At 37.0% G+C, this 26,834-nt stretch overlaps 1 protein-coding gene across 1 annotated transcript in view; it reads left to right on the forward strand.

The window, feature by feature from the left end:
- LOC146425562 (uncharacterized) overlaps nucleotides 1-26,834 on the forward strand; it is a 124,615-nt gene that overhangs the window by 4,039 nt on the left and 93,742 nt on the right. The window contains exons 2-7 of the mRNA XM_085041596.1: nucleotides 7,226-7,359; nucleotides 15,414-15,529; nucleotides 20,793-20,957; nucleotides 21,976-22,154; nucleotides 23,847-23,977; nucleotides 25,448-25,562. Of these exons, the coding sequence (XP_084897722.1) occupies nucleotides 7,226-7,359; nucleotides 15,414-15,529; nucleotides 20,793-20,957; nucleotides 21,976-22,154; nucleotides 23,847-23,977; nucleotides 25,448-25,562 (840 nt within the window). The remainder of the gene's footprint in view (nucleotides 1-7,225; nucleotides 7,360-15,413; nucleotides 15,530-20,792; nucleotides 20,958-21,975; nucleotides 22,155-23,846; nucleotides 23,978-25,447; nucleotides 25,563-26,834) is intronic.

Consider the following 26,834-nt stretch of genomic DNA (forward strand, 5'->3'; position numbering starts at 1 on the left):
AGGGGCAGAATCACCTCCCTCACCTTGCTGGCCACGCACGCTCCTTTTGATGCAGCCCAGGATACAGTTGGCTTTCTGGGCTGCAAGCACACATTGCAAGGTAAAGCAATGTGATGAAACAAAGTTGCATGTTGCATTTTGTAGAATTGTAGTCTATTTTCTCTCTTATTCTATATTGCAAATATTAAGCATACGCACAAAATATTTTTACTTAGTCAAGCATGAGTTTACAGAGTACAATGAAGTTGTGTTCTCTTCTGTATGCATAATTTTATTTATTAAAGGGCATTCAAGTTAAGAGATTTACTGTAATTGTAATCCCATTGCCTTCACTGGGCATGTTTATTTCTAATAGATATGAACTTGTAGTTCTGTTGATGCTCAACAGTAAACAGAATATATAGACATCTATATGTATATGTACATGTGTATATACACTTTATAAATCATATAAACTCATTTTTCTAATTCAGCATTATGATCTTTCCAAATAAAAGTATAAATTTTCCTTCACCTCTTTGAAATCAGTCATGTTTGTCAGCCTTCTACTTTTCCCCTTAATCTTCTGAAGTCTAATACATAAAATCCTATTATATTAATAGTCAATAGTGTTGTTATTAATTCTTGGGTTTTTTTTTTTTTTAGCTTGAAAGGAATTAGATCTCATTCTGGTATTTGTGAATTAACTTGGTCAAGGACAGGGACCATTTTGAAGTATTGATCTTGATAATTTAATTTATTTTTGAAATATTTTTCTCCATTCTTAGAAGATGCAGCATTGCGTGTTTAGCTTTGGATTATTTTTTTCTTCCTAATTCTCTGATACTTTGCTCTGTCAGAGCAATCCAAGAGATTTATAGAAGTGGTGAATTTGATCAGGTGATCATTTCAACTTTTTAGGAAATTCCTTTGATAACACTGTTCCACTATAGTTAATTGTGCAGCACCCTACTGCTCACTTGAATGAAAAAAATAAGAGAAGATTTATGACTTACTGGAGAGTGAGGATGATGTATCTTGTACCTATAGGCTCTTCAATTATTGTAGAACAACGTATAGGGCTGTGCTATGAACTAGCATCATGAGAGAGAAGTTTCTTTTTAGCAATTTTCTACATTTTTCTGGTCTCCTGTTGTCTCTAAAAGTGGGATTCATCACACAGAGACAAGGTATTTGTTCATTTCATATTTACACAAAGGTGGGTGCTGGGTGGTAAATCCACAAAGCTAGCATACAGCAGAGAAGATGATCATTATTTATACGATGTTAATCTAATATATTCCACCTATCTACTACATACATATTCAATGTTTACTACTCTACTATTGGTTACTCATAAAAGGGCTAATTGCACAAGGTATTTTGTAATTCATTACTAGCTACTGTGCATGCTTAGGGCTCTTTCATTTTAATTGGGGGTCATTTGGTGGTTGTGATCTCCCCCTGATGGAATTACCTTTTACCCAGTTGGACCTGATTTCAGTACAGTTGATGAGTTGGCTTTGTTAGTTTCTTCTTATCTTGGGCAAATGTCCTTATGGTCTGTAAATTCTGCATTCTTCTTGTCCATTATCAGTAACCTCACCCTAGGTCTGTGGCTCCCAAACCATGTCAAGCCCCAAACCCCAACAAGGCGATTCTATTGACAAGCAAACCATCAAAGAAATCACTGTCATTAACATATCCCTTGATTTTATAGGGTGCAACAGAGAATTAAAAAAACCAACAGGAAGTCTCAATTATTGAATGTAATTACTTACACTTTAAATAGGAAACATTCATGTTAGATTAGTTCACCTAAAGTTCTTTGTAAGGATGCACAATGTGGAGAGAAAGAGAGAAACCACCTCAGTTTTTTAATGCATTAAAGGCAGGTTCTTTAAGATGACTCTTCAGTATTTCTAGTGAGCTTCCTGAACCCAGTGACTTTTCTCAGCAATTAATATCTTAAGACTGGGTTTTTAAAGTAGCAGTTTCTGACAAGGTCCTTTATTTTGTATACTGAATTGATTGGGATGACTTTTATGAATGTTGAGCTAAATCACACTATGCTCTTTGGTAGTTTGTCACTTCATATTTTATCTTCATTTATCAAAGCTCTTCAGTTTCTTCGGTCACTCACTGCTAATCAGACATCCCATCAAGAAGGATGGATTTCATATCTGTCATTTTCCTGAAAGCCTAGTTCTCTGTGAGAAAGTGTCTCATGTATTAGAGGTTTTCACGCTTTATGCAGATGGCAGTAAATGCTATTTTATTATAATTGTTATTTTCTGAAGAGGCCTGTGTGAACTGTGAATAGTCTGCTTTCAGATTCAGCATTGAGGGCATAGGAAACTCTTGGTACTGAAGAAGTTGTTTCCAAATGGTCATCATTCTGATTTTAGCTACTAGTCACTGAGACTTCATTGACACTGAAAACAATATTTATTTTTATTGAAAAGCTATTAATGTGTATCATATTTCACTAGGCCATAATGCTTGTTACTGGTGGCTGTTTGTATTTACCTATTTTCTTACAAGAAACATTAAAATTTGACTTGACTTTACAGCTATGTACTGCTCTTCTCTCTGGAAGGCTTTCCATTGAAACTTTAATCTAAAAACTGAAAGCACCTATTTGATGAATAACATCAGTAAACAAGTTATGTAGAGGTGGGAATAGGGTTGGGGTTTTTTATTAATCCACTCATTTTACTCAAGTAATTTGTATTTTATTATCAAATCTTAAAGAGACTAGCTGAGTTTATATTTTTTCATGTTGCAATTGTCTGCTGTATTGGTTTAAAATTGGTGTCAAAAACTTGCCCAAGAAACTTCATGAGATTTTTAACCATTTCCTTGTAAGACCTGTTTCTTATAGACAGCTGTAAGTAGCTTTCAGTGCTCAAAGACCCTTTTATTCCATTTCATTACTATTGTCAAGCATTTTGGTCACCTCTTCTTCCCTGTCCCATAAACAGAGCTTTAGCCTTGAGAAGAAGTATGTTCAGAGAATTTGTGGGGTTTTTTTCTTTTCCTAACTGCTCAGAAATGAAAGTAATGGATGTTTGTAAAATCCTTTCAGAAAATAGGATTTCTATGTTGTTGGCTTTTTTATTCACTTGTACGTATAGTATTTTTCCCTTTTGCTTACATCTTGAGGAAAATAAGAGGACTGAATTGCAGGTTTCTAATTTTACTAAATGAGATCTGGTTTCTTTCTGAAGCTAAAGACTTAAATATCATAAAGAAAAGTTAAATATGTATATGAAAATGACTTGGAAAATTATTGTTAGATAGGGTGAAGCAGTTAGCAAGAACAGAAGATAATATTACAGTCACAGCCTCGGTAAGAGAATTTATGTCCTAAGAGTTGTTACTACATCAGGGCCTTGGTGTAGATTTGCCACTTGTGTGTAGAAGAGGGTGGCTTTAGGGGGGCTTCTGTCATCTTCAGTGATATTTTGTCATCAAGGTCTGAGGAAAAACTCCTGACATTTTGAATATCTGTGTATGGTCCTGATTTAGGTAGAGATCTAAATTCTCATGTTGAGAATGGAGAATTGCTGTCATTGTTTAATAAGTACTCCTCAGTTTGCCATTTGCAAAACCATGCTTTTGCGTTAGGTTTGTCACCCAGTTGAAATCTGTTTCAGAGAAGCCTTTAAAATTACATTTGTAGTGATAAACCTTCAAATGTGGCTGTAAGAGGATTTTCGATCAGTTAAATATTGAAAAGGTTTATAGAAATTGAATTTTTGCAGAATGAATTGTTTGAAAGCAGGGAGGCACAAAATGTCTGCATCAGGTGTTGAATGCCCTGCTATAATACTGCTTGCTTCCGGGTGTTGTGGAGTTGTCTTGTGAGGTAATACACAAGTGTTTCTTAGATATTGTCTATCCTGCAGTCACTGCAGGATATAACAAGGCCTTTGAGATAAAATACACAGAGCCTTATTAAATGTGATCTACACAATTATTCCAGAACATCTTTTTTTGACAGGTTATTAATTTCTGTTGTCTTCTCCACCATCACCACCCTGAGAAAATTTGGACCTTTAGAGGGATGTTTTGTAGCCTTTTATTTATTTAATTTTCACTGTAGCTTTCTGAATAGGTCATTCTTAAGTTTTTGTTCTGTTGGGAGATGGATGTTACTGTCTCCCTACAAAAGAAAGCAAAAATGGTAAAACATCTAAATAGTCTTCATATCTTTATTTCCTTTTTGAGTTTTATTGCATTTCTAAAGAAACTGGATTATAGTAACCTTAAATCAGAGATGTAGGACTTGTTTTTTTGCATCAGTGCTTTGTAACTGTAGGAAGACAACTATGACTCTACCTCAATTCAGCTTTGAAAAGGATTGGCAGGAAAAGAAAAAGGAATTAGAATAGGACTTTTCTGCTTTAAGAAAGACTTCTTCAAAGCCTACTGAGGAAGTTTAGGAGGCCCACTTTGTAAAAGAAGAGGACTCAGTCACTGTGAAACTTTTTAGAATTTTAGAACTTTTGGATCTTAATCGTCTCCTTCGATGTAGATGCAGTATTGATGTGTTTTCAGCAGAGGTGGTCTCATAAGAGAATTTCTCCTTTTTATCACTTCTCCAGTGAATCTCATTATTAGCTTAACCTTCAGAAAACACTTTGTAGCAAGGCATTATTTTAGAGCCTTGTTGCAGTAATATTCTTATGTTAATATTTTTTAACATACTTCTCAGATAGCTTTTGTGATTGAAATCCAGGAAATACAGAGAGGGAAATATTATAAAAACTACACTTGTCATAACTGGCTCTGTAGTTGTTGAAATTTACAAGGTTTATTTATGGAGCCTGGAACTACCTGGAACAGAATTATGTTTTTTGAGTTAGCAATGAAAACAAAAAAGAAAAAAGCTAAGAGATGTTAGAAGTTTTAACCAGAGAATCTTCAATGGAGGCTTCAACCATTTGGGTTGTAACACTGGCATGTGTATTTAATAATAAACAAACCCCAAACAAGAAGAAAAAACCAAAAGACCCTCTCCCTCAAACTTACCCATACAGACCTCTGTCCCCCCCAACCCAAAACAAACAAAAAGCCCTGTGGTCATTAAAAAATATTTGAAATTAACAAAGTCTGTCTCTTCAGAATATGGAATATTACAAGTTGTATGCAAACATTTCTGCTGAGTACTGAGATAGGCATAGCTCTTTGTCAGCTATGATGGAAAGTGTTCTGAATCAAGACCTTACAGATAGCTGAAAAGCCATTTTTATACATTTATTTTCTTCCTGAATATGAAAACTTGAAACTGGGAAAACATTGTCCACTACAGACAGACTAATGGACAGAAGAAATGGAGTAATCTTGCAGTGTTTTTATAAATTGCATAAGGTTGACTTTCATATTTATGTTTCTCCCCCTCCCTGTTTATTTTTCTTCCTCAATGTCTCTGTTTTCACAGAATTTTTCATCATAAATGTTTCTGATTGCCATTTTGAAGTTGACCAGCTCTCTAGATATTTTATCTAGATGTTACCTTTCTGGTAACCAGAAACATACCAATCTGCCTGCCTCAGACTAAGTTCTGGGTTCATTTATGCAATTAATATGATTAAATAATGTGCCTAAAACTTGTGGGTTTTTATTTAAATACTAAAGCCTAATAAATTCCATACAACAACTTTGGGAGTACCTGCTTGGAATTTGAGGGACTGTAAGATGGATTGAGCAAAACTTGAACTCCTTCTGGTACTTCCAAAAGTTGACAAGTGTTATAATTGAGGGGGTCAAGATTAAACAGTTCAGGCAGTGTATTTTCCATTATTTACTACTTTTCTAGAAGATAGATTTTTTTTAAATGGAACTTGCTGATGTTCCAGCAATATCCTTTTGTATTCTTTCTTTGAAGGCTTCACCTGTACTTACTTCATATGAAGAAATAAAGTAATTGTGTAAAGAGTATAAATCTTGACTAGGGAATACATTTTTTAAAGCAAACTTTGTTTTTGATCAAGGTTACAAAGTTTGCATATTGTGCTTTCTGATCTATCTGTTGGTGTACTTTCTAATGGAAAAGCAAATTTCCCAACATACCTTATTTTTCCCAACAAACATTAATTTTTTCTTTATTCTAGTCTAATAGTGAATTCTTCCTACCTCCTCCAGTGTTATCCTGTACCCACACAATGCCAAACTAAAGCAGAAGATAAAAAGGATTTTTGTTACATTAGCGAACTAAGACATAACAATTGTAAGAATTCTCAAGAATGTGTTTTTATCTTAATATGATTTAAAAAAATTTCTTTTGTGAAGGCCTAAAAAAGAGTATCAGTTAATATGGGCTAATATCCAAAAGATCCACTAAAAATGACCGAGCTTATTATCAGAGAATTATAGAATACCCAGAGTTGGAAGTGACCCACAAGGATTATCAAAGTCCGACTCCTGGCCCTGCACAGCACCATCCCCAAGAGTCACACCATGTGCCTGAGAGTATTATTCAAGTGCTTCCTGAACCCTGTCAGGCTTGGGACTGTGACCACTTCCCTGGGGAGTCTGTTCCAGTGCCCAACCACCCTCTAGGTTAAGAACCTTTTCCTAACATGCAACCTAAACCTCTCCTGGCACAACTTCAGGCCATTCCCTCGGGTCCTGTCACTGGTCACCGAAGAGGAGAGATCAGTGTCTGCCCCTCCTCTTCCTCTCACGAGGGAGTTGTAGACTGTGATGAGGTCTCCCCTCAGTCTTCTCCAGGCTGAACAGACCAAGTAACTTCAGCTGCTCCTTATACAGCTTCCTCTCAAGGCCCTTCACCATCCTCTTGGCCCTCTGTTGGACACTTAGTTTGATGTTTTTAAACAAGGTTTATTTGGAGGATAAAAGATAAACTATAAATTATTTACTCAACAAATGTGTCCTATAAATATGCTATCTACAATAGCAATGTAATTTCATTTAGCAAGATTTTGAAAGAAAATCAGCCCTGTTATTTTTGACTTTTGACTTCTGTAAGTTTCCATGAAAAAGAAGGAGAGGCTATACTATGAGTTTTTAAGTGACAAGGCAAATAAGTAAATTTGTAAATGTTGTAAAAATTAGTAAACTTTTAAATAGGCAAATTAGTACATTTCTATACTTGTATTTTGGGTAACTTTTCCAGGAAATCTAAAACTTTTTTTTTATTAAGGAATAATAGCTGAAAATATATGCATACATTTATTTAATATGGCTAATTGTTGTTTCTTTTCCTTTTATCTTGCAGCAATGCACCTCTTACTTTTTCCTCCAAAGTATGTTATATTAAGTTTCGTGAAGCATCAAGTGTCGGTGTGGCCCAGCATCTAACTAACACGGTTTTTATTGACAGAGCTTTGATAGTTGTGCCCTGCGCAGAAGGTTGGTATTTTAGACATTCTTCTGTAATGTTGGTCTTTGTCCTGTCTGCTAATTGTTTTAAGCTTTCTATCTAAAGAGGCAGTGCTCTGTTATTTTATTTCTATTAAAAAAAAAGCCTTGAAACAAAATTGAAAATTGAATGAAGAAACCAAATTATCTAGATTAAATTGAAATCCAGCATTAGAATAAAATAGTTGATTTAAATTAGGATAGTTCAGTTTTCCACAGCTATTACATATTTTGTGGGAAAAGAAGGTAAAATAATACTCTTCATTATGGTTTGTGTTGGCAAGTTTATTCCCACACAAAGTTCCCTCTGAAGTCAATGGAGCACTGAAAAAATAAAACAGTTTCCTGGCACTATGATAACACTGCAGTTTGGATCTTAATGTGTTGCCCTTGGTGTGGTGTTTTGGTTTTGGGTTTTTTTTTAGGATAGTAATTATTTTTCAATTTTTTTAGACCAAATTCCAATTTTGTCTTGTAGACATTATATATGCATTTGACTATTTTAGATTCATCTAATCTTAGATATTTTGCATTTGTGATGATAATCACTGTTTGAATATAAATATTTACCTGCTAATTTAATAAAAAAAAAAGTTTCAATTTTCCTTTCTTGCTCCTGTGGAAAATATTACTTTGTGCGTGTATTAGTTTGAAAACAAACCAGTGGGAGATCGCAAGTCAGGATTATAATTTAAAAGGAAAATTAAAAATAAATGCAATAATACAAGAAAAAAAAAAAAAAACACTGACAAAGTCAGATACAACCTGACACCCTGTTAGGGTGGTGGTAGCAGTCCAAGTGAAGTAGTTAGATTGAAGCGGTGATCCTGTGGAAGGTCTAGTCTCCACCTGAAGGTCCAGTAGTAGCTCTTGTCTTCTGAGAATCCAGTAGACAGGGCTGGCTGTGCCGTTCAAGAGCCCAGCTTATATCCAGGTGGGAATGCTTGGTTCCTCCCTCCTGGGCAGAGCATCTCACAATAGGATGAGATAATTCCATGAGTCATTCGGTGCGTTCTTGATGGCCCATCAACCGTTTTCAGGGATGAGTCATAGCAGGAGATAACAACCAGTGCCCCACAGCTTGTGGTAATTGAATAATAAATACATCTATATTGCAACCTAGGACAGTGTGCAATAAAAAGGCTTTCTTGTGCATACTGGTACTCTTCTTTGATTTTAGATATCTTTAAAAATGCAGTCAACTGTACAGAATGCTTCTAGTGTAAAATATTTTTAATAACTCTTAGTAGAATAAAGTGCTTGGTGAATACTAAATTTACAAGTGTTCCTTTAACTAGCTTTGAGGTCGTGCTTTTATATATGTGTTGAATACAAGGTAGTTCTTATTGCTAGTATACTATCCCAGATTTAAATGCAGTTCTATGAAGCATGGCTCTACTTACTGTAGGCAGATCACTGGAGTTAGGCAGAGCCCCATTGACTTCATTGTGATTATTGTGGGAATTGAGCATCTGCCCATTTGGATCTGGATTGCCTCTTTGGAGTGGAGCATTCCAGTTGATGGAGTGAAGCTAACTTCACATGGTAGCTGTTTTGCCATGAACAAAAATATTTAGAAAGATTGATCCATAAACTGCAGCAAGTCCTGAAATATCTGCTATTAACTGGACTTTTATAACTGCAATAGTCAGGTTTTGGTTCAAAGAATACTGTTGACTTCTTGGAGTTTGTTAACAGTGGTCCCAGAGTACCATTTTTTGGCATGTTTGCCACATTATGATCTAGATAGTATGAGATTAGTACTGCTCTAATGATGGTCTGGGGTTTTCCTAGCAAACTCTGACAAGTCTTCAAAATTTCATAGACTCTTAGATGATCTACAATATACTGTCTATTCTTGTAGCCTTGTTGATATAGGCATATTGACAAGTCTTTGTGAAGCCTAGATTTTTAGTTGCTTTTATGGTTTGTTTGGGGGGATTTGGGGTTTTATTTTTGTTCTTAAACCACAAGGAGGATATTGTATCCACTTGAAGCTTTGTAGAGGCTTTGGGTAGGCAAAATATATCAGAAGAGAGTCCTTATTGAAAACTTGCCCTTAAATACTTGACTGCAAATTCTTCAGAATCTTAGTTTTATGTTTCATTGAAAAGACCTTAACACTGGTTCAGTACTGCCAGAGAGGAAAGATTGCTATCTAATGAATGAACAACACTTTCTGGTGGTTTTTCTTGAGATCACTGCATAACGTGATATGATAACAGGCAGGTAGAGCTATGTTTTTCCTGTGTCTCTTGATGGTAGACAATGAGGGGAAGGAGAATAAAATCAAAGTTCTGAGAAATCTTGATCCAACCCTGTTTGTAGCTGACTTATTAGGCATTTCTCAGAAAATGTATTACAGAAAAATTGTCACTGTTCCAGACCATTCTGGACCCCACAGAGATTTTTACATAATTAGGTGAACAAGTGATTGGGTTGTGAGGTCAATTTTTTTTAAAGTCAGAATGCTGTTTCCATGTAACTTTCTAACAGGATCACTAATTTTAATTTGCAAAGATGTGAATTCATATAGGTTAAACTTTCTGAGAAAATTATTCTGTGGGATAAGTATGGCTTTCAAGACCATAGTGCAAATTTTTTTTATTTACTATGTATAATTTTTAACAGAATCAGTGGAGTGTATCATGGGCTTTAAAAGTAACAATGGCTATATTCTACTGGAAGGTTAAATTATATCTGTGGCCAACAGTGCCAGCAATAAAATGTTTCATGTGCCGAATCAAACATATAGGAGGGGTAAAATGAAACTCTGAAAACTTGGTTTTAAAAAAAAGAATAAGATCTGAAATTTGTAGTGTATTTAAACAGTGGTAAATTAAGAGTATGAGGAAGGCATCGCTACACAATGAAAACAATGTTAATTTTGTGACATTTAATAAACAATTTAGCAAAAATATAATTGTAAATGAATTAACATTATGAAGTTGTCAAAATATAATTTTGTGTGTATCATTAGGTTTTTCTTTAAACATTATAGTTTGAGAAGACAAAAGTTGAAAGATAAACAAAGATACCACCCTAATAATTCTAAATTTTATGTCCACATTGTCTAGTAGATGGATTTTGACTATTAATTTGGTTTTGTATGTTTTCTCTGTGTGATATTTGTGCATTATTAGATGACTAGACTGGCCAAGGCAGACCTGTTACACTTGCCTGACTTAGGCATTGTTTGCCATGCCACTAAACCTGCCACCAAGTGAAATCTTCATGGGGGAAATGAGATTGAAGTCTGGCCTGCTGAAGATGGACGCCCTGTCTCTGTTTTTATTTTATTTTGCTTTCTTTCCTTTGTTTCTTTTATTTTTTTAATTTTTTTCCCCCCTTTTTTGTTTTGTTCTGTTAAATCTCTTACCCTTGTACTTGTGAACTGGTAATTCAGCTCTGAAAAAAATGATGTTTTGTAAAGGGTTCATGGTGTTTCATTTTGAAGTTGACCTGAAGCTACTTGTGGATGGTCTACAGAGAATTTAGGATATGTTTAAGTTTTATGCTTTCAATTATGGATAAATTTTGTTTGGAATGCATTTAAGCATCTAAACTCAACAGATGAGCATATTGTGTCAGACTGGAATAGTGAAAAATATATCAGTTTTAAGATGCATTCTTTCATATGTTATGCTTTGTGAGCTTATCTTGAAAGAGGAAAGTTGTAACTTTCTGGAGAAATTAACTTTACAAAGTAAAATCATGATTTTTCTCTGCTATTTTTCAGTTTCTCAGCAGAGTACTTTTAGGTTGCCTGATCTGTTTAAAAGAAGGCTTTCTATTTATATCTAATATGAAGAGTTTAAAATAATTATTTCTGATATTGATCTTTCACAAGTATTGAATGTCATGAAATATTTGTTTGCTTCTGATGAAACCTTGCTCCAGTGAGGTCCGTGGCAGTAAGATTTCATCCTTTTGTTTTTGTAATTTTTAGAAAAAACTGTTTACCACTCATAAGTACAAATGCAGCCTGAGATTTTTGTTGGAATGTGTTGTGAGGCACATTGTCTTTCAACACTGTTATTCATGGGAAGACTGTAAAGTTTTGTGTGTGTGTGCATATGTGTGTATTGCACTTTTACATGCTCCAGTGGTCATTATTTCAAGAAGAGTTTTAAAAAAAGTATCATCTCACAATCTCAGCAGCCCTGGCAGTTTATGCTGGAGTGATTGAGAAAGTTCTCATCCCTAAATGATGTTTGCTCTTGTGAAATGGAAGCCCTAAAACAGAAGTGCTGGACCAAGTGATGTGTCTAGTCCTCAGGCAGTGCTCTTCCCAGCCAGCTCCATTGGGACAGATTGGCTTCACTCTCATAATGCACTAAGCTGTAAACTGTAGCTGGGAAGAGCTTCATGATCTCTGTTGAATTTAGCTGCGCCAGTTGAGGTAATTACAAGTAGTTGTAGTCTCTTTAATCTCTGCTGCTAAATAAAATAAGAATAATGAATTGAATCACACAGAAATTATTTTATTTGTAAGTGTGCATTTTCCATTGATTTAAAATAGTAGAAAAATAACAATTCCTTTAAATTTTTTTCAAGTAGATGTAAAAAGAAAGTATTTAAAAATAAATGTGCTTAGTTATTTTTGAAGCAGTTTTGGGGGGATGGGAGGATTAACCATGTAGTTTCAGTATAAAGAGTAAGAAATAAGTTTCTGAGCACATGGACAGTGATAAAAATACTGTGATTAGTACCTGCTTAACACAGATATTTTTGTTCAACATTTAGCAAAATGGATTCTGGTACAGACTAGGTTGACTGGCTCTTAAGTGACTAGGGCTCTTAAGCACTTAGGAAAACTGTACATTTTTGAAGAAGCATAAGGTATCTCTAGTTAATACAGAGCTAATCTACATTTGCTTCCAGATTCCTTTGCAAAGTGAAGAATAAATAAATAAATTAATGATCATAGAATCTAATTTACTAAACACTCATAAGCTTCAAATAAATATTTTTAAGGATGTGGTATAGATGTGGCATATTTATTTTGCCTGTTTCCCTTATTAGAAAATAAATATATTTGCTTAATTTCCATTCAGCTTTTAAATACCATGTGTTTAAAAATCAAAACAGTTATTCTTAAACTAATGTGTCCTAATTTGTTATGTCATTACTGACATATTTTGTTGTATTTTTGTGAGCTTGTATCCCTTTTTAAAATAAATTAATGAGGCTGTAACTCATGAGGTTACTTGGCCTTACATATTAATTCATTTTTCAAAACTGTCTGAAGAACAGGGAAGTAAATTTGCAAGATATTTCAGGGTTTTGGTTTTGTTTTGTTTTTTTTTTTTTTTTTTACCTACAACAGTTTATTTTCTATAGAATTGTTTAAAAGTTTAACCTGATCTTAAAAACTTAAAACCTAGGAAGGGGTATCTTTTCAAAAGACAGTATCTGAAAATACAGGCAAATTTTCAGGGTTCTGTCTGTAGAGATAGACCCTTCTTCATTCTTGAATAAAATAAATGAACACATCTTTGTGGCATGGAACTGGCCAATTAGATTTTGTATTTAACATTAAACATTATGTTGTTGAGGGACCAAAGTATTCTGGAAATAATGCTGCTAACTTTATAGTTTATATATGTATGTTATTCATTTTTTGAAATATAATAGTTTATTTCACTGAAATTGTTCGCTTGATTCCTTAAGCAATGTTTGAGCAAATGAATAATGAATAATTGCAATTATTTCAGTAAGGTGACCCATATGCTTAAAGTTTAGAATTGTATTTAAGTACATTTCTGAACTTGACTCCCTGTCAGTTTAGTTATATGCATAACTCAGTTCCCATCTAAAACGGCTAAATGTCTTAAGGATCTCTTACCTGGTTACCTGGTTAAGTGTGTATTGAATTGGCTGTATGTAAGTGCATACTTAAATTAGGCATATGCTTATGTATATTATTGACCAAGGATCTAAATTAGAATGCAGATGTACCACTTTAGGAGCCATTTCTGCCATTGAATTTACTTGAGCCATGTCTGTTGATCCTGTAGAAACCTCTATGAGTATCCAGTTAATTGCAAGATGCTGGCTCAGCAATCATTTGAAAACACTTAAGTATTTTGTTTTTCAGAAGAACTGGTATATAATTGTATGCCTAATTTGCATGCACAGTTGTTGAAACTTTGTTTGGAAGCCTATTAGCTACATAGTAGGCAGGATGTGAGGCAAGGTACCTGATTCTCATGAGCAGTCTGGCAAATCAAGTACACCTCTAATTGCATGCCTGACTTCAAAATGAGACCTGTTAAGAGTGCTCAGCATTGTGATGATGACTCAGATTTATGCATGTTTTTATAAAATCCCTGGAAGACATAATTGCACAGTTAATTCTTAAGTGTTAATAATTTTCCTATTTTTCTCCTTTAAATAGCAAAATAAAGTGGTTTGTTACATGTTAAGGAGCAAGATGCCTCAAAACTTAACATAAATAAAATAAATCTAAATAGAAGGTGTGAGAAAAAAAAAAGAGTACTGTTTTTTTATCTTTTCTAATCCACTCATGCTATATATAAATTAATTTTCATTTATATTTTTTTGTCCTTTGTATCTCCAACTCTAACCTAGTCCTTGCTGCAGATCTGTAGAACAGGTTTGCAACTTTTGTCTTTTTATTTTTTTTAAGTAGTATGATTCCTGTGGGGTTTATTTTCACAAATATAGCTAAAATTGCACAGTGTTTTGAAAATAATATAATATTTTGTTTTTTGGTAACAATATTTATATTAATTTTTAAATTCTGAAGTTAAGTGTTTTATAGTTAAAACATATAAAGTTTGAACCAAAGCAGTAAAAGCCACTGGCACATTATTTGTATATACCTTGACTTTTAAAACAATATTTAAATAAAAGCATTTACCTTATTAAAGTGCATGGGGTAGTACCAAAGGCCTCAGATGGATAGCATATAGACAGTTACTCCAGTAATTTTGAATAAACCATAGATAACTAGTGTAATTAGAACTTCTTTTCTGTATTTTTTCCATTCAGTGTTTAATATTTGTATCAGTTTAAATCCCTTTGCATTTCAAATTTAAAACATACATTTAATTGCATTTGCAATTAACTATTGCATCCTTTGATTTTTTAAGATTTTTTATTTTTTTTTAGAAGTCTAATTGTAACTAGTTTTGAATGAAACCTGTGTTTAGTTCAGATTAGATATTGCTTAAACTTTTTGCATGACAGGGAAAATATAATATGGTTGAAATAGTAGGAAATATAGGAAAATATAGCTTGCTTAGCTGATCGGTTATGATTCTCTTCAATTTCAGTAATTTTTAAGCTAATTTATCAAAATTTTAGGTAAACTGAGGCGACCTAGAATGTAAGACAGTACAAATATGAATTTTTCTGCCCTCCCTCCACTCCCAACTTCATTTGTAGTATGTCTTGTGTGGAGTCACAGTAGGGGTTTTTTTATTTTTATTTATTTTTACATCAAAAGTAGGTAACACCAAAAGGTGAAAAAGCTCACGAATTTCAGTTAACACATACTTTGTTCCTTTATTTTTTTAACTGATTTGGTTATTTGCCATTTTTGGGGATTAAACTTTTAAAAAATGTTCTTCTTTTCTGTATCTGATGTTCTGTGTGCTATTAGTGATGCAGCCAACATGAACAGTTGTCATGTGTAAAACAGCTTTTGATCACCGTGAAAACACCGCCCTGGGAAAGCGTCCATGCTTGATATCGTTTGGTTCATGAACATTAAGTTTCCAGTACAGGTGACCCATAGCTCCAAGTGTTAAATAACTGTGTACATAATTCAGTTTTTAAAATAATAATCCATTAATGAGATTGCTAGTCTTTGAAGTTTTGCTTACTTTTGTTTTTCCTAGTAGAGGCAGGATAAAAGGAAATACTTAAGTTCGTATTTGTTTCTTTGTAAGGATCTGGTAAATAGATTCATTCTTATTTATTACTTTTTTTAATGCAAGGGTAATTGTAAAATTATAGAAAGAGTAACATCCATGTAGTGTTCCAACTCTGTGTAATGATTTCATTTGCTTCTTCAGGTAAAATCCCAGATGAAGCCAAAGCCCTTTCTCTATTGGCACCTGCTCCTACTATGACAAGTCTGATGCCTGGTGCAGGGTTGCTTCCTATACCTACACCAACCCCTTTGACTACAGTAAGTAAAATTCAGTCTCTATTTGATTTCTGGTTTTCCTTTATACTCAGTAGCCTTTCTGTGTTCAGAGAACAAGAACTATCTGATCTGTGGATGTTGTCCTCTTATATGCTAAATCAGTGAGGATTTAGCTGTGGTGCCTCTTTTGAGGGTAGATCACAAGATGTCCATGCACTACCTTTCCTGGGCATCTCAGATTCTTGGTTTGCAAAATAGTGGGTAAATACTGGGTTTGGTTGTGTTCATTTTAGTTATTGTCCCTTCCCTAGACCCAATAATTTGATCCACTGGCAATGCTATCCCCCTCCTAATAAATTGTTAAAACATCATAGTTAAATTGAAAGAGTTCTTCATAATATTAAAATGATGCAATAGGAGATGCTTTTCCTTGATATCTCTATTGGCATGGTTTTTGACTGTTAGCCTAACAATGTTTTTACAGCAAAAAGCATAGAAACTAGCTACTGCTGCTTCTGCTCAGTTCCCTTTTGCCTCTGTAAGCCTTTCTTGACATCAGCAAGCTGCTGTGCCCTAATCAAGGAAAATTCTGGAAACAGTAAATCCTACTTCCAAAAATTTGGCTTAATGTCACTAACCCTATGTTATTTGAAGATGAAAGTAGTCTTCAGTCTTCCAAACATATTGCAGTAGTGTGTGTATTGATGTTGTTACTGGTACCATCCTGGACTTTTGACTCATGTTAAGGGTGTCCTGCTTATTCTCAAACCTATCCGTATGTCCTGGTGTCCTGGAGTGATGTTATGATAATCCTTTATCCCCTATCGTTGGCTTATATGCTCAAAAAAAAAAAAAAAAAAGTGGTCCTGTCGCTTTAACTACGTTCAGCCGCAGAGAGAAACGCAGGTTGTTTGGAAAACTTTTTCCCCAAGCCGCGCTGCGGGGGAGGATTCTTCACTCGGCAGAGACTGCGCGCTGGGACGGCTGTCGGAGTGGGCTCTGTTCCGGTTCTTTTTTTTTTCTTTTCTTTTTATTTTTCTTTTTTTTTCTTCGTTTGGACCCCTTTTCTTCGATCTGCTTTGTCGCCCGAAGACCCAAGGGAGCCAGAGGACAGCAGAGCTCTCGGGGAGCTCCACCCGGCCCCGGGGGGGGGGGCGAGGAGGAGAGGGGCTGTGTCTGAGGAAAAGGACTTTTTAATCAGGTTTAATAACTCCTTTTCACCTTGGTTTTCCCCTTCCCCTGTGCCTTGCAGGGCACTCTGCGTGGTTTTGTTAAATAAATAGTTTTTTCCTTCACTTCCATCTAAGAGGTTCTGTTGTGGGTGGGGGAGGGGATGTCGGGGCCCTTCGCTCTCGGAGGAGAGAGAGTTTTATCATTAATCCAAGACACCTGGATAACCCAAAATGTTATTGTATATCATATCTATCTGTGCCCCAAATTGTTACTGTCTCTTTAAGACCCGTCACCCGAAAAATGGAACGGTAGGGCAGGGGCTGGGGGATGCCCCAGGATTTTTAGAAGTCAGAGCACTCAGGCAGAGCTCTCTCTTGTCTCTTACCTCTCTTGCCTCTTGGCTTTTGCCATAGAGCTGAGGCAGCGTGGGTGGAGGCTCCCCTTTGGGTTTCTTTTGTAGTTTCTTTCTTTGAGGGGGGTGCTTTGGGCATTTTTTCTGAGAGGCTGCGTTTCGATGTCCTGGACTGCCTCAAGGTAAATTCTGCGAGTGCCTGACTACAGCTGCAGCATCGCACCGAGAAGAACGTAACAGCTCCACTCCATATGGTTGCCCCAGCCCGCCAGCAGCGCCCGGTCGAAACGGGAAGACATGGAGTCTGAGTTACCACAGCTGGCTGCTTGCTGTCTTCTGCCGAGAAGAAGGCAAAGTCCCTCCAAGAGTTCTAGACGTTGACCGAGCTCCAGCCACTGGAATGTGCCAGCTGCTTTTTGCTGGCACCACTGGAGACATAAGAGGGGGGATGGGCTACTGCCATTTTTGTCTCTCCACATGTGGTCGTCTGCAGAGGGCATCATCTTGGGGGGGGGGAGTGTTACTCCTCCATTTTGAGTTTTTCTTTTTTCCTGGGCATGATACAAGGGAATCAGAAGTTAAGAGATAACTTGGCAGAAACTGCTCACCACACAATATGTCTATTGACTTAGCATTCATTGTGTTTGCCAAACAAGGACTGTGATACTCTGGAACTTCCACGCTGGCGAAAAACAAATTTGTTGTTCTGGCCTTTGGATGGAGAGAAGGTCAGTGAAAAGGACCTTCTGCAAAGACCCCTCCATAAAACAGAACTACACAGGCGCAAGGATATAAAAATGACTTTTGAACTCATTATAATACAAAGTGGGGATAGGTTATGCATTTGTATAAGCGTATTGGGAAACTCTATGAATTTGTAACATGTAACCACATATATACTGAGCTATATGGGACTGATGGCACGCATGTCTTTGGAGGGCTACCTCCCACGTGCCCGGCGCTGCAATAAACATACCGGCTTTACAACTTAAAATTATATAGGTTGTGAAGTTTTGTCTCTTTCTTAAATCAGGCAGTCTGTGAGATTTCAGCAAGTTTGTAACTAGTGACTATTAATGTTATTTTCTGCCTGTTGCTATTTTGGTTTTTTTTAGTAAACTGTTATTTTTCCACTTGTATCTACTTGTATTTGTTTCTCCTTATTGGTGGAAAGGGATTGGCTAAAACTCTAAGAGGAGGTAACTCATTTTGAAGTGTCCACCTCTTAAATTGTCTTAAACCAAGACATTCTATTTAAATGATTCCTCATCTGTCTCCATGACCAGAAACATTATTCCCAGTCTCCCAGTCTCATATTCTTAGCTGCTACTGAATTCCTTCCTTCCTTCCTTCCTTCCTTCCTTCCTTCCTTCCTTCCTTCCTTCCTTCCTTCCTTCCTTCCTTCCTTCCTTCCTTCCTTCCTTCCTTCCTTCCTGTTTCATTTTTTCTGCACTATTTCAAAATCCTGCACAGAGGTCACTATCCTTTTTAAAGGTTCTGGTCCAAGAGCTGATTTAAAGTGTGCAACTTATATAATGAAACAGTGTATCCAAAGTCACCAGTTAGAGGTTTAGGCTACTTCTGTTTATGGTTCATAACTGTCATTGTATGAGAGACATTGGATGCCTTTGAAAATAATTTTTAGTTCACAAGAACATTGGCTTTTTTTTTTGGTCTTAAAATATGTGAAGTAATAGTTCAGGTATTTAATTTAAAAATGTGCTTACTCATGTTTCCACTGCATAACTGTTGGTAATGAACCTTAAATAATCATGGAATCATTTAGGTTAGAAAAGACCTTTAAGATCATCAAGTTCAACCATAATCCTAACCCTGCCAAGTCCACCACTAAATCATGTCCCCAAGTGCCATGTCTACACATCTTTTAAATAGCTGCATGGATGGTGACTCAACTGCTTCCCTGGGCAGCCTGTTCCATTGATTTGCAACCATTTGGTGAAGAAATGTTTTGTAATATCCAATCTAAACCTCCCCTGGTGCAACTTGAGGCCATTTCCTCTCATGCTATTACTTGTTACTTGAGAGAAGTGACTGACACCCACTTCATTACAGCCTCCCTTCAGGTAGTTGTAGAGAGTGATAAGGGTTCCCCTAAGCCTCCTTTTCTCCAGGCTAAACAAACCCAGCTACCTCAGCCACTCCTCATAAAAGACTTGTGCTCCAGCCCCTTCACCGGCTTTGTTGCTCTTCTTTGGATGTATTCCAGCATCTTAGTGTCTTGTCATGAGTGGCCTGAACCTGAACACAGTATTAAAGGTGTGGCCTCACCAGTGCCAAGCACAGGGAGAGAATCACTTCCTCGTCCTGCTGATCACACTATTGTTGATACAGGCCGAGATGCCATTGGCCTTCTTGGCCACCTGGGCATGGGCTGGTTCATGTTCAGCCAGCTGTTGACCAACATCCCCAGGTCCATTTTTGCCAGGCAGCTTTCCAGCCACCCTTCCCCAAGGCAGTAGTGTTTCATGGGGTTGTTGTGACCCAAGTGCAGTACTTGGCACTTCACCTTGATGAATCTCCTACAGTTGGCCTTGGCCCATCAATCCAGCCTATCCAGATCCCTCTATAGTACATTCCTACCCTCCAGCAGATCAACACTCCCACCCATCTTGGTGTCATTGTCAAACTTGCTAAGGATGCATTTGATCCCCTCATCCAGAGCATGGGTGAAGTAGTGGTGTTTAGAGACATTTGTTTCTAAACTAATCATCTAAGGTAAATTCACTTTGTTTTTATATCCATATTTAATAAATTATCTGTGAGTTTTAGAATATCAAAGAGGAAGTCAAGCTGTATAACTTTATTGGGTTTACCTTGGCTGGGTGCCAGGTGCCCACCAAGCCACTCTACCACTCCCCAGCTGGACAGGGGAGAGAAAATAAGAACTCGTAGGTTGAGATAAGGCAGTTTACTAAAGCAAAAGTGAAAGTTTGCATGTGAACAAGCAAAGAGAAAAAGAAGTTTATTCTCTACTTCCCATCAGTGAGTGATGTTCAGCCACTTGCCAGGAAGCAGGTCTCCAGCACATGTAGCAGTTGCTCTGGAAAGCAAACATTGTAAATAAGGAATGCACCCCCTTCCTCCTCCTTTTCTTAGCTTTATATCTGAGCTGACATCATATGGGATGGAATATTCCTTTGGTTAATTTGGGTCAGCTGGCCTAGTTGTGTCCTCTCACAATATCTTGCCCACTCCCAGCCCCTTGATGGGGGAAATGTTGAGAGACAGTGTTGATGCTGTGCCAGTGCTGCTCAGCAGTAGCTAAAACACTGGCGTGTTATCAACACCTTTCTAGCTACCAATGCAAAACACAACACTCTGAGGGCTGCTATGGGAACATGAACTCCAGCTCAGCCACACCCAATACAATAACCTTCTGTTCAATAATAAAAGAATTATTTCAAATAAAGAGAGTAGTTTTGTTACATAAAAAAACCCCAAACTACTGGTGGCTTGTTGAGAATTTCTAACACTTTTTAGAAACTTGTTTGCTGGAAAGGAAGTTGCTTTTTGTGTGGAGAAAAAAAAATCAAACCAGGAACTCAGGAGACCAATTTAGTAATTTTAAAGTGACTTTTTTTTATAATATTCCCCGGGAGAAATTTCAATTCCCAATTCTGGAACCTTACAGTTTAAAGTCTTACCTATATTAATTATGCTTACTTTTACAGAAGAGTACAAGGAAGGCAAGTATTAAAAGGTGAAGTGTCTCCTTCCAGTGCTTGGTTGCAAAGCATATCCTATTTTTATATTTTCCAGCTTGGTGTTTCACTTGGCACTTTGGGGGCTATACCAGCAGCAGCACTGGACCCTAACATTACAACACTGGGAGAAATACCACAGCCACCAGTTATGGGGAATGTGGACCCATCCAAGATTGATGAAATTAGAAGAACAGTCTACGTTGGAAACTTGAATTCACAGGTAGCTTTTTTGGTTTTGTTGGCAATAATAATGGAAGATGCAGAATTTTAAATTTGTGAATTACAATCTTACATTTTAAGAGTTTTCATTAGTTGATACCAAAAGAAGTTCAAACAAAACAAAAAAATACTCTTTGGTTACTAGAGATATTTCAAATTCTTGAATGCTCTTTTGCCAATCAGATCAGACCAAACTGTAGAATTTATTCTAGCAGAAAACCAGAGAAATCACACTCTAGCTGAATTCAAGAAGCATACTTATGATTGTGTGTGTTGATCAAATGTCCAGCTGGATTATATTAGCTGAACAATGCCTCAGAATTTGTGAGAGCATGGAAGCTGTCCCCCACAACACTATGCAGTTGCTTAAGTACAGTAAGAAGAAATTATTTCTTCTAGTAGAAGTTGCAAAATTAGCATAAAAACATTTGAGTTGCTCTGACAGGAAAGTTGGGTCTACCAGAAATTTCTTTTTCAGCAATTGATTGAATTGATTGAAAAACAATTTGATTTTGACTCATGGAAATATAAGTATTTGATTGTCATGTTTCTTGACTGCCAAAGTAGCTACGAGAGCATAAAATTTCTAGTGATCGCAATAACAAAAAACAAGCTTGAAACTAGTAGAAAAACAGATAAAAGTGAAGTCTTGTAATACTGTTTGGATTTTTTTTTAATTGATCAGAATTCATAATCAGTATCTTGGACATAGGTATATCATCAGTTATTTCAAATAAGTTGTCTGAAAAGTGCAAAATCCTGTACAAGTGCTTTTTTAACCTAGATGTAGGACTTCAGGGCTCATGGTCACACTATTTTAAATTGTAATATAATTTTTCGATTAATGGAAGAAAAAAATACCATTCTCTCTTAAAGTGTAACATTACTAAATTCATATCACCTGTGTAATGATGATGAGATGTCTTTCCAAAATCTGTCGCTGTTAGATTTTCTGATATGTTGGATAAGTGGTTTTCATTATATATTTTACTTCAGCTGAGCTCTTTGACTCTTTCTAGACTACAACAGCAGATCAGCTGCTTGAATTTTTTAAGCAAGTTGGAGAAGTCAAATTTGTGCGAATGGCAGGTGATGAGACGCAACCAACGCGATTTGCTTTTGTGGAATTTGCAGACCAAAATTCTGTACCTCGAGCTCTTGCCTTTAATGGAGTTATGTTTGGAGACAGGCCACTGAAGTAAGAAATTAAATATCCATATGAATATTGAATGAGAGATTTCTTAGTATCTTAATACATTTATGACTCTGATGTGCAGGAAACTGCTGTGATTAATATTTTTTCGATGTAAAGACCTATTGTTAGTAAACTGGAATGCTTTTATTAACTCAAATTTCAAGGTTGAACATAACTTTTTTTCCAAGAAGAATATGGTTGGCATTGAATAAGATATTTCTAGATCTAATCTTGAATTGATGAAAGCCATAACAGTGAGAGAATCTACAAAGTCCTTTGTACTAATTAAGCTTTATATACAATGTTGTTGTAGTTTGGACACTGGCCAAATGCCAGGCACCCACGACAGCTGCTCACTCTGCTCTCCCCTGCCACAGCTGGGCAGAGGAGAGGAAAAAAATTACCAAAGGTTTAATGAGTGAGATAAGGAACTGGGAGAAAACACTCCAAGGACAAAACAGGCTCAACTTAGAGTTGCAAAGTGAATTTATTACTAACAGAGTCAGGGGAGGATAATGAGAAGTAAAATAAGACCTTAAAGACACCATTCTTCCCCCCAACCCCTCCCTCCTTCCTACTAATAGCATACGGGGACAGGGCAAGGGGAGGTTGGTCAGTTCATCACCAAGGTCTTTCTTCTGCCGCTCAGGGAGAGGAGTCCTTCCCCTGCTGTGCCGTGGGGTCCTTCCCATAGGAGACAGTTCTCCACGAACTCCTCCAATGTGGTCCAATCTCATGAGCAGCAGTCCTCCCAAAACTGCTGCAACGTGAGCCTCCTCCCATGGGCAGACAGTCCTCCCAAACTGCTGCGGCATGGGTCACTCATCCATGGGGTGCAGTCCTCCAAGGACAGGCTTCTCCAGCCTGGAAGTAGGGGCCCCTTCTCTCAACCGGGTCTCCCACTGGAACACAGCCTCCTTCAGGCATCTACACGCTCCAGTGTGGGCACCTCCTCCACAGGCTGCGAGTGGATCTCTGCATCCCCTGTGGACCCCATGGGCTGTAGGGGGACAGCCTGTTCCACCATGGTCTTCACCATGGCCAGCGGAGGAAATTCGCCTCTGGTGCCTGGAGCACCTCCTACCCCTCCTTCACTGACCTTGGTGCCTTCATGTTGTTTTCCCTCACGTGTTCTCACCTCCTCCTCTTCTCTGTCTAGAAAAGACTGCATGCACCCCTTGTTATGATTTCTTCTTAAATATGTCATCACAGAGGCGTAACCAACATCTCTTATTGGCCCAGCCTTGGCTAGCAGCATGTCCATCTTCAGAGCCATCAGGGATTGGCTCTGCTGGGTGTTGTGGAAGCTTCCAGCAGCTTCTCACAGGAGCCATCTTTGTGGCCCCCCCAATACAAAAAACCAGGCCAAGCAAAACCAACACAGATGTGTATGTAATTAATAGGTATTAATGTAGAAATTTGATCTGAAATAGATTTTTAGACTTCTACTAGAAAATATTTTAACACAGAAAGAAATATTGTGCCACAATTATTTAAAAGTCATAAGATTTGAAAGCAATAAACCCCAGACATTTCAGATACTTAGAAAAGATGAGTGTTAGGAAAAATCTGTAGTTTTGCTGAACTTTGAAGTTTTTAGTCATACATGGAAGTTGAGGTGTTCTCTTATTTGTTTTTCTTTTTTTCCTTTTAAAGAGTTTGGAAGTTTAAGTTTTTATTTTTGTCTTAATTTAGAATAAATCACTCCAATAATGCAATAGTGAAGCCTCCTGAAATGACACCACAAGCTGCTGCCAAGGAACTGGAAGAAGTGATGAAGAGAGTAAGGGAAGCCCAATCTTTCATATCTGCTGCTATTGAGCCAGGTAGGTATATTATGCTCATTACCTAACAGATGTGTTCTGTGTGTACCTTGACACATGCTTTTAAGAGCACTTTCAAACACAAGAAAAGGGTACTCAAAGGTGAGTAACGTGTGTGGGAAAACAAACGGAAATAATCAAAATTGTTTTCATGCAACAAAGCGGTGGAATGAAGCTGACTTTATTTCATCATGTCTTATTTTCAGATACATGCTCACAGAATGTTTTAAAAAATGCGAAGTCAGTACTAAATTATTATTTAATGTTGGTGCTTTTAAAGTTCAAAGTACTTACAAACTTAAAAAATGCTTTATATTTTGTTTTCTCTTCTAGCACCCATTAATACCATAGTTTCATGATCAGAGCAAGCTAGTGTGCTGCTAAAAGCAGCAATATTATGCTTTCCTTTGGCAGGTTAATTTTATCACTGTAATGCTCTTTTTCATACTGCCTCAAGACTATATACATCCTCATAGCAAATGGGATCAGAGAAGGAATCTGAGATAAAACTTAACATATTGTAACAGACTTTTTTCATTCAGATTGGTTCCCTGATCCCTGTTAACACTGAAATGCCAGGTCAAGGAGGAAGGTGTCAGTGGCTCGAGTGGTTAGGCAGACATTTCAGTGCTGATTTATACTGACCTAAAGTGATTGCAACACCACAATATAAAAAATTCTCAACTTGTTAAACTTGCAGTTGAAATCCTCCTTTTTCGTTTCATCAGCGAGGTTTTGTCATTCTTCTTACTAGAAAACCCAGACATTAACTTACGTAGGTTAGATAGTGGAGGGCCTTGCTTTTTTTCTTTTTTTGGAGGGGAGGGTGGTGGAGTACTTTCTGTCTTTTTTGAGAGTTGGGAGAAAAACAGTTCTAACATTTCCTCAGCATTAAGCAACAGAATGATAATCTTTTGGAATCTGAACCAAAGTCTGCAGAGGTCACTGGTAAGTTTTCTGTTGACTTCCTGGCCTTTGGATCAAACTTTTTACTCCATTCTCTCCATCTCTTTTTTCCCCCAAAACAGTGTTTGAGGAATAGAACTTCAATATTTGTACAGTGGTTGGAATATTTAAAAGTATAAAAAATACTAATTATTATTTGCATTTTATGCTTGTTTTCAAAACTCTGCCCTCTAAATTTATTTTTCTGAGGTTATAAAAAAAAGTCGTTAGATAATATACCAGAGGAGAACCTGTTGTAATCTTATGCATAGTGGCAGCAACATAAATCCCATTCCTAACAGAGCTAGCTGTTTATAATTATCTGGTTTATGTGTACTGCTGCAGGGTGGCTGCATTCAACGAGTATATGCAATAACTTTATTGGATGTTTCTCAAGGATATTAGCAAAGAAGGAAGATGTGCAAAGCACGGGCCCCTTGCACTATATGTGTGGTACACTTGTGCTAGATTGTAAAATGGGATCTTTAAATGTTCTGAGCTTACATTGCAGTGTTTTTTTCCTCTCAGAGTCTAGAAAGAGCAGTGAAAGAAAAGGTGGTCGATCTCGTTCCCATTCTCGTTCAGAATCCAGGTCTAGCTCAAAATCCCAATCTAGAAGGAAAAGATCTCACTCAAAACACAGGTAGGTATATTTATTATTTTGGACTAAGAATTCAAACTGGGGGGTTTTTGAGTGGTGGTGGTTACTGAGATTTCTTAGTGAGTTATGAGAAAAGTTTCCCTGTAGAGAAAATTAGTAACTTAAACTGACCAGATAGAGTAACTAGGAACTTTGTCTCTGAACAAATACTCTTTCCCTCTAAATGCTGCATGTTTTCAGTATTACTTTCAGGTAAAACACACTAGAAGGGACTTTTTGTGCCATGTAGCATAATCATTTTTATGGTTTCATGGTACATTTTGTGCTATGTAGCATAATTTCATTTTGTAACCTTTGTATTTTAAAAAGAATTAGTTATCTCTGTTTTGTGGATGGAACATTTAGTTTACTGTTAATACCCTAAACAGATAGGCTGGCTGGTTTTGCTAGTAGAAAGTTGCTGCTGTCCTGATGTCGTGGTTTCTCTATGCTCTCTCCTGCTGCAGATGTGCAGGAGACGGGAAAGAAAAAACTGTTAAACACACACACACACACTGGACTCATGAGTTGAGATAAAGCACTGAAGTTTTTAGTTTAAAGTTTTAGTTTAAAGTTTTAGTTTAAAGTTGAGAGACGCACTGAAGGCAAAACAGCCTAAAAACTTAAAGTTGCAAAGTGATTTATTAACCTAACAGAGTCGAAGGATAAATGAGATGTAAAAATAAGCTCTTCAAGACACCATTCCTTCGTTCACCCCCCTCCCTCTTAAGACACTATTTCTCTGCTCACCCCCCTCCCTCCTTCCAGCCAACAGCTTGGGTAGGGGGCAGGGTAAGGGGTTTTTTCTTAGTCCATTCATCACCACGATTCTTCTACTACAAACACTGTTTCTCTGTTCACCCCCCTCCCTCCTTCCAACCAACAGCACGGGGGGATGGGGGGGAGGCAGGGTAAGGGTTTTTTTCTCTGGTCAGTCCACCAGGGAGAGGGGTCCTCTACTTAGCCATGGGGTCCCTCCCATGAGAGACAGTCCTCCGCGAACTTCTTGGCATGGGTCTGATCTCATGAGCAGCATCTCGCCTGAATTTCTGATGCAACATGAGTTTTTTGTCCATAGGATGCAGACTTCTGAGCCGAGGCCAGGCTGCTTCCATCCTAGGAGCAAGGCCTTTCTCTCTCTTGCAAGGCCTTTGCATCTTTAACTCTTTATATGAGACTCCCACTGGATCACAGCTTCTTCCAGGCCAGGCATCCACCTGCTCTTCTGGCATGGGCACCTCCCCACAGGCTGTGGGTGGATTTCTGCATCCTTGT

This window comes from Lichenostomus cassidix, chromosome W, assembly GCF_008360975.1.
Source record: "Lichenostomus cassidix isolate B80296 chromosome W, HeHo_3.0, whole genome shotgun sequence".
Classification (NCBI taxonomy): domain Eukaryota; kingdom Metazoa; phylum Chordata; class Aves; order Passeriformes; family Meliphagidae; genus Lichenostomus; species Lichenostomus cassidix.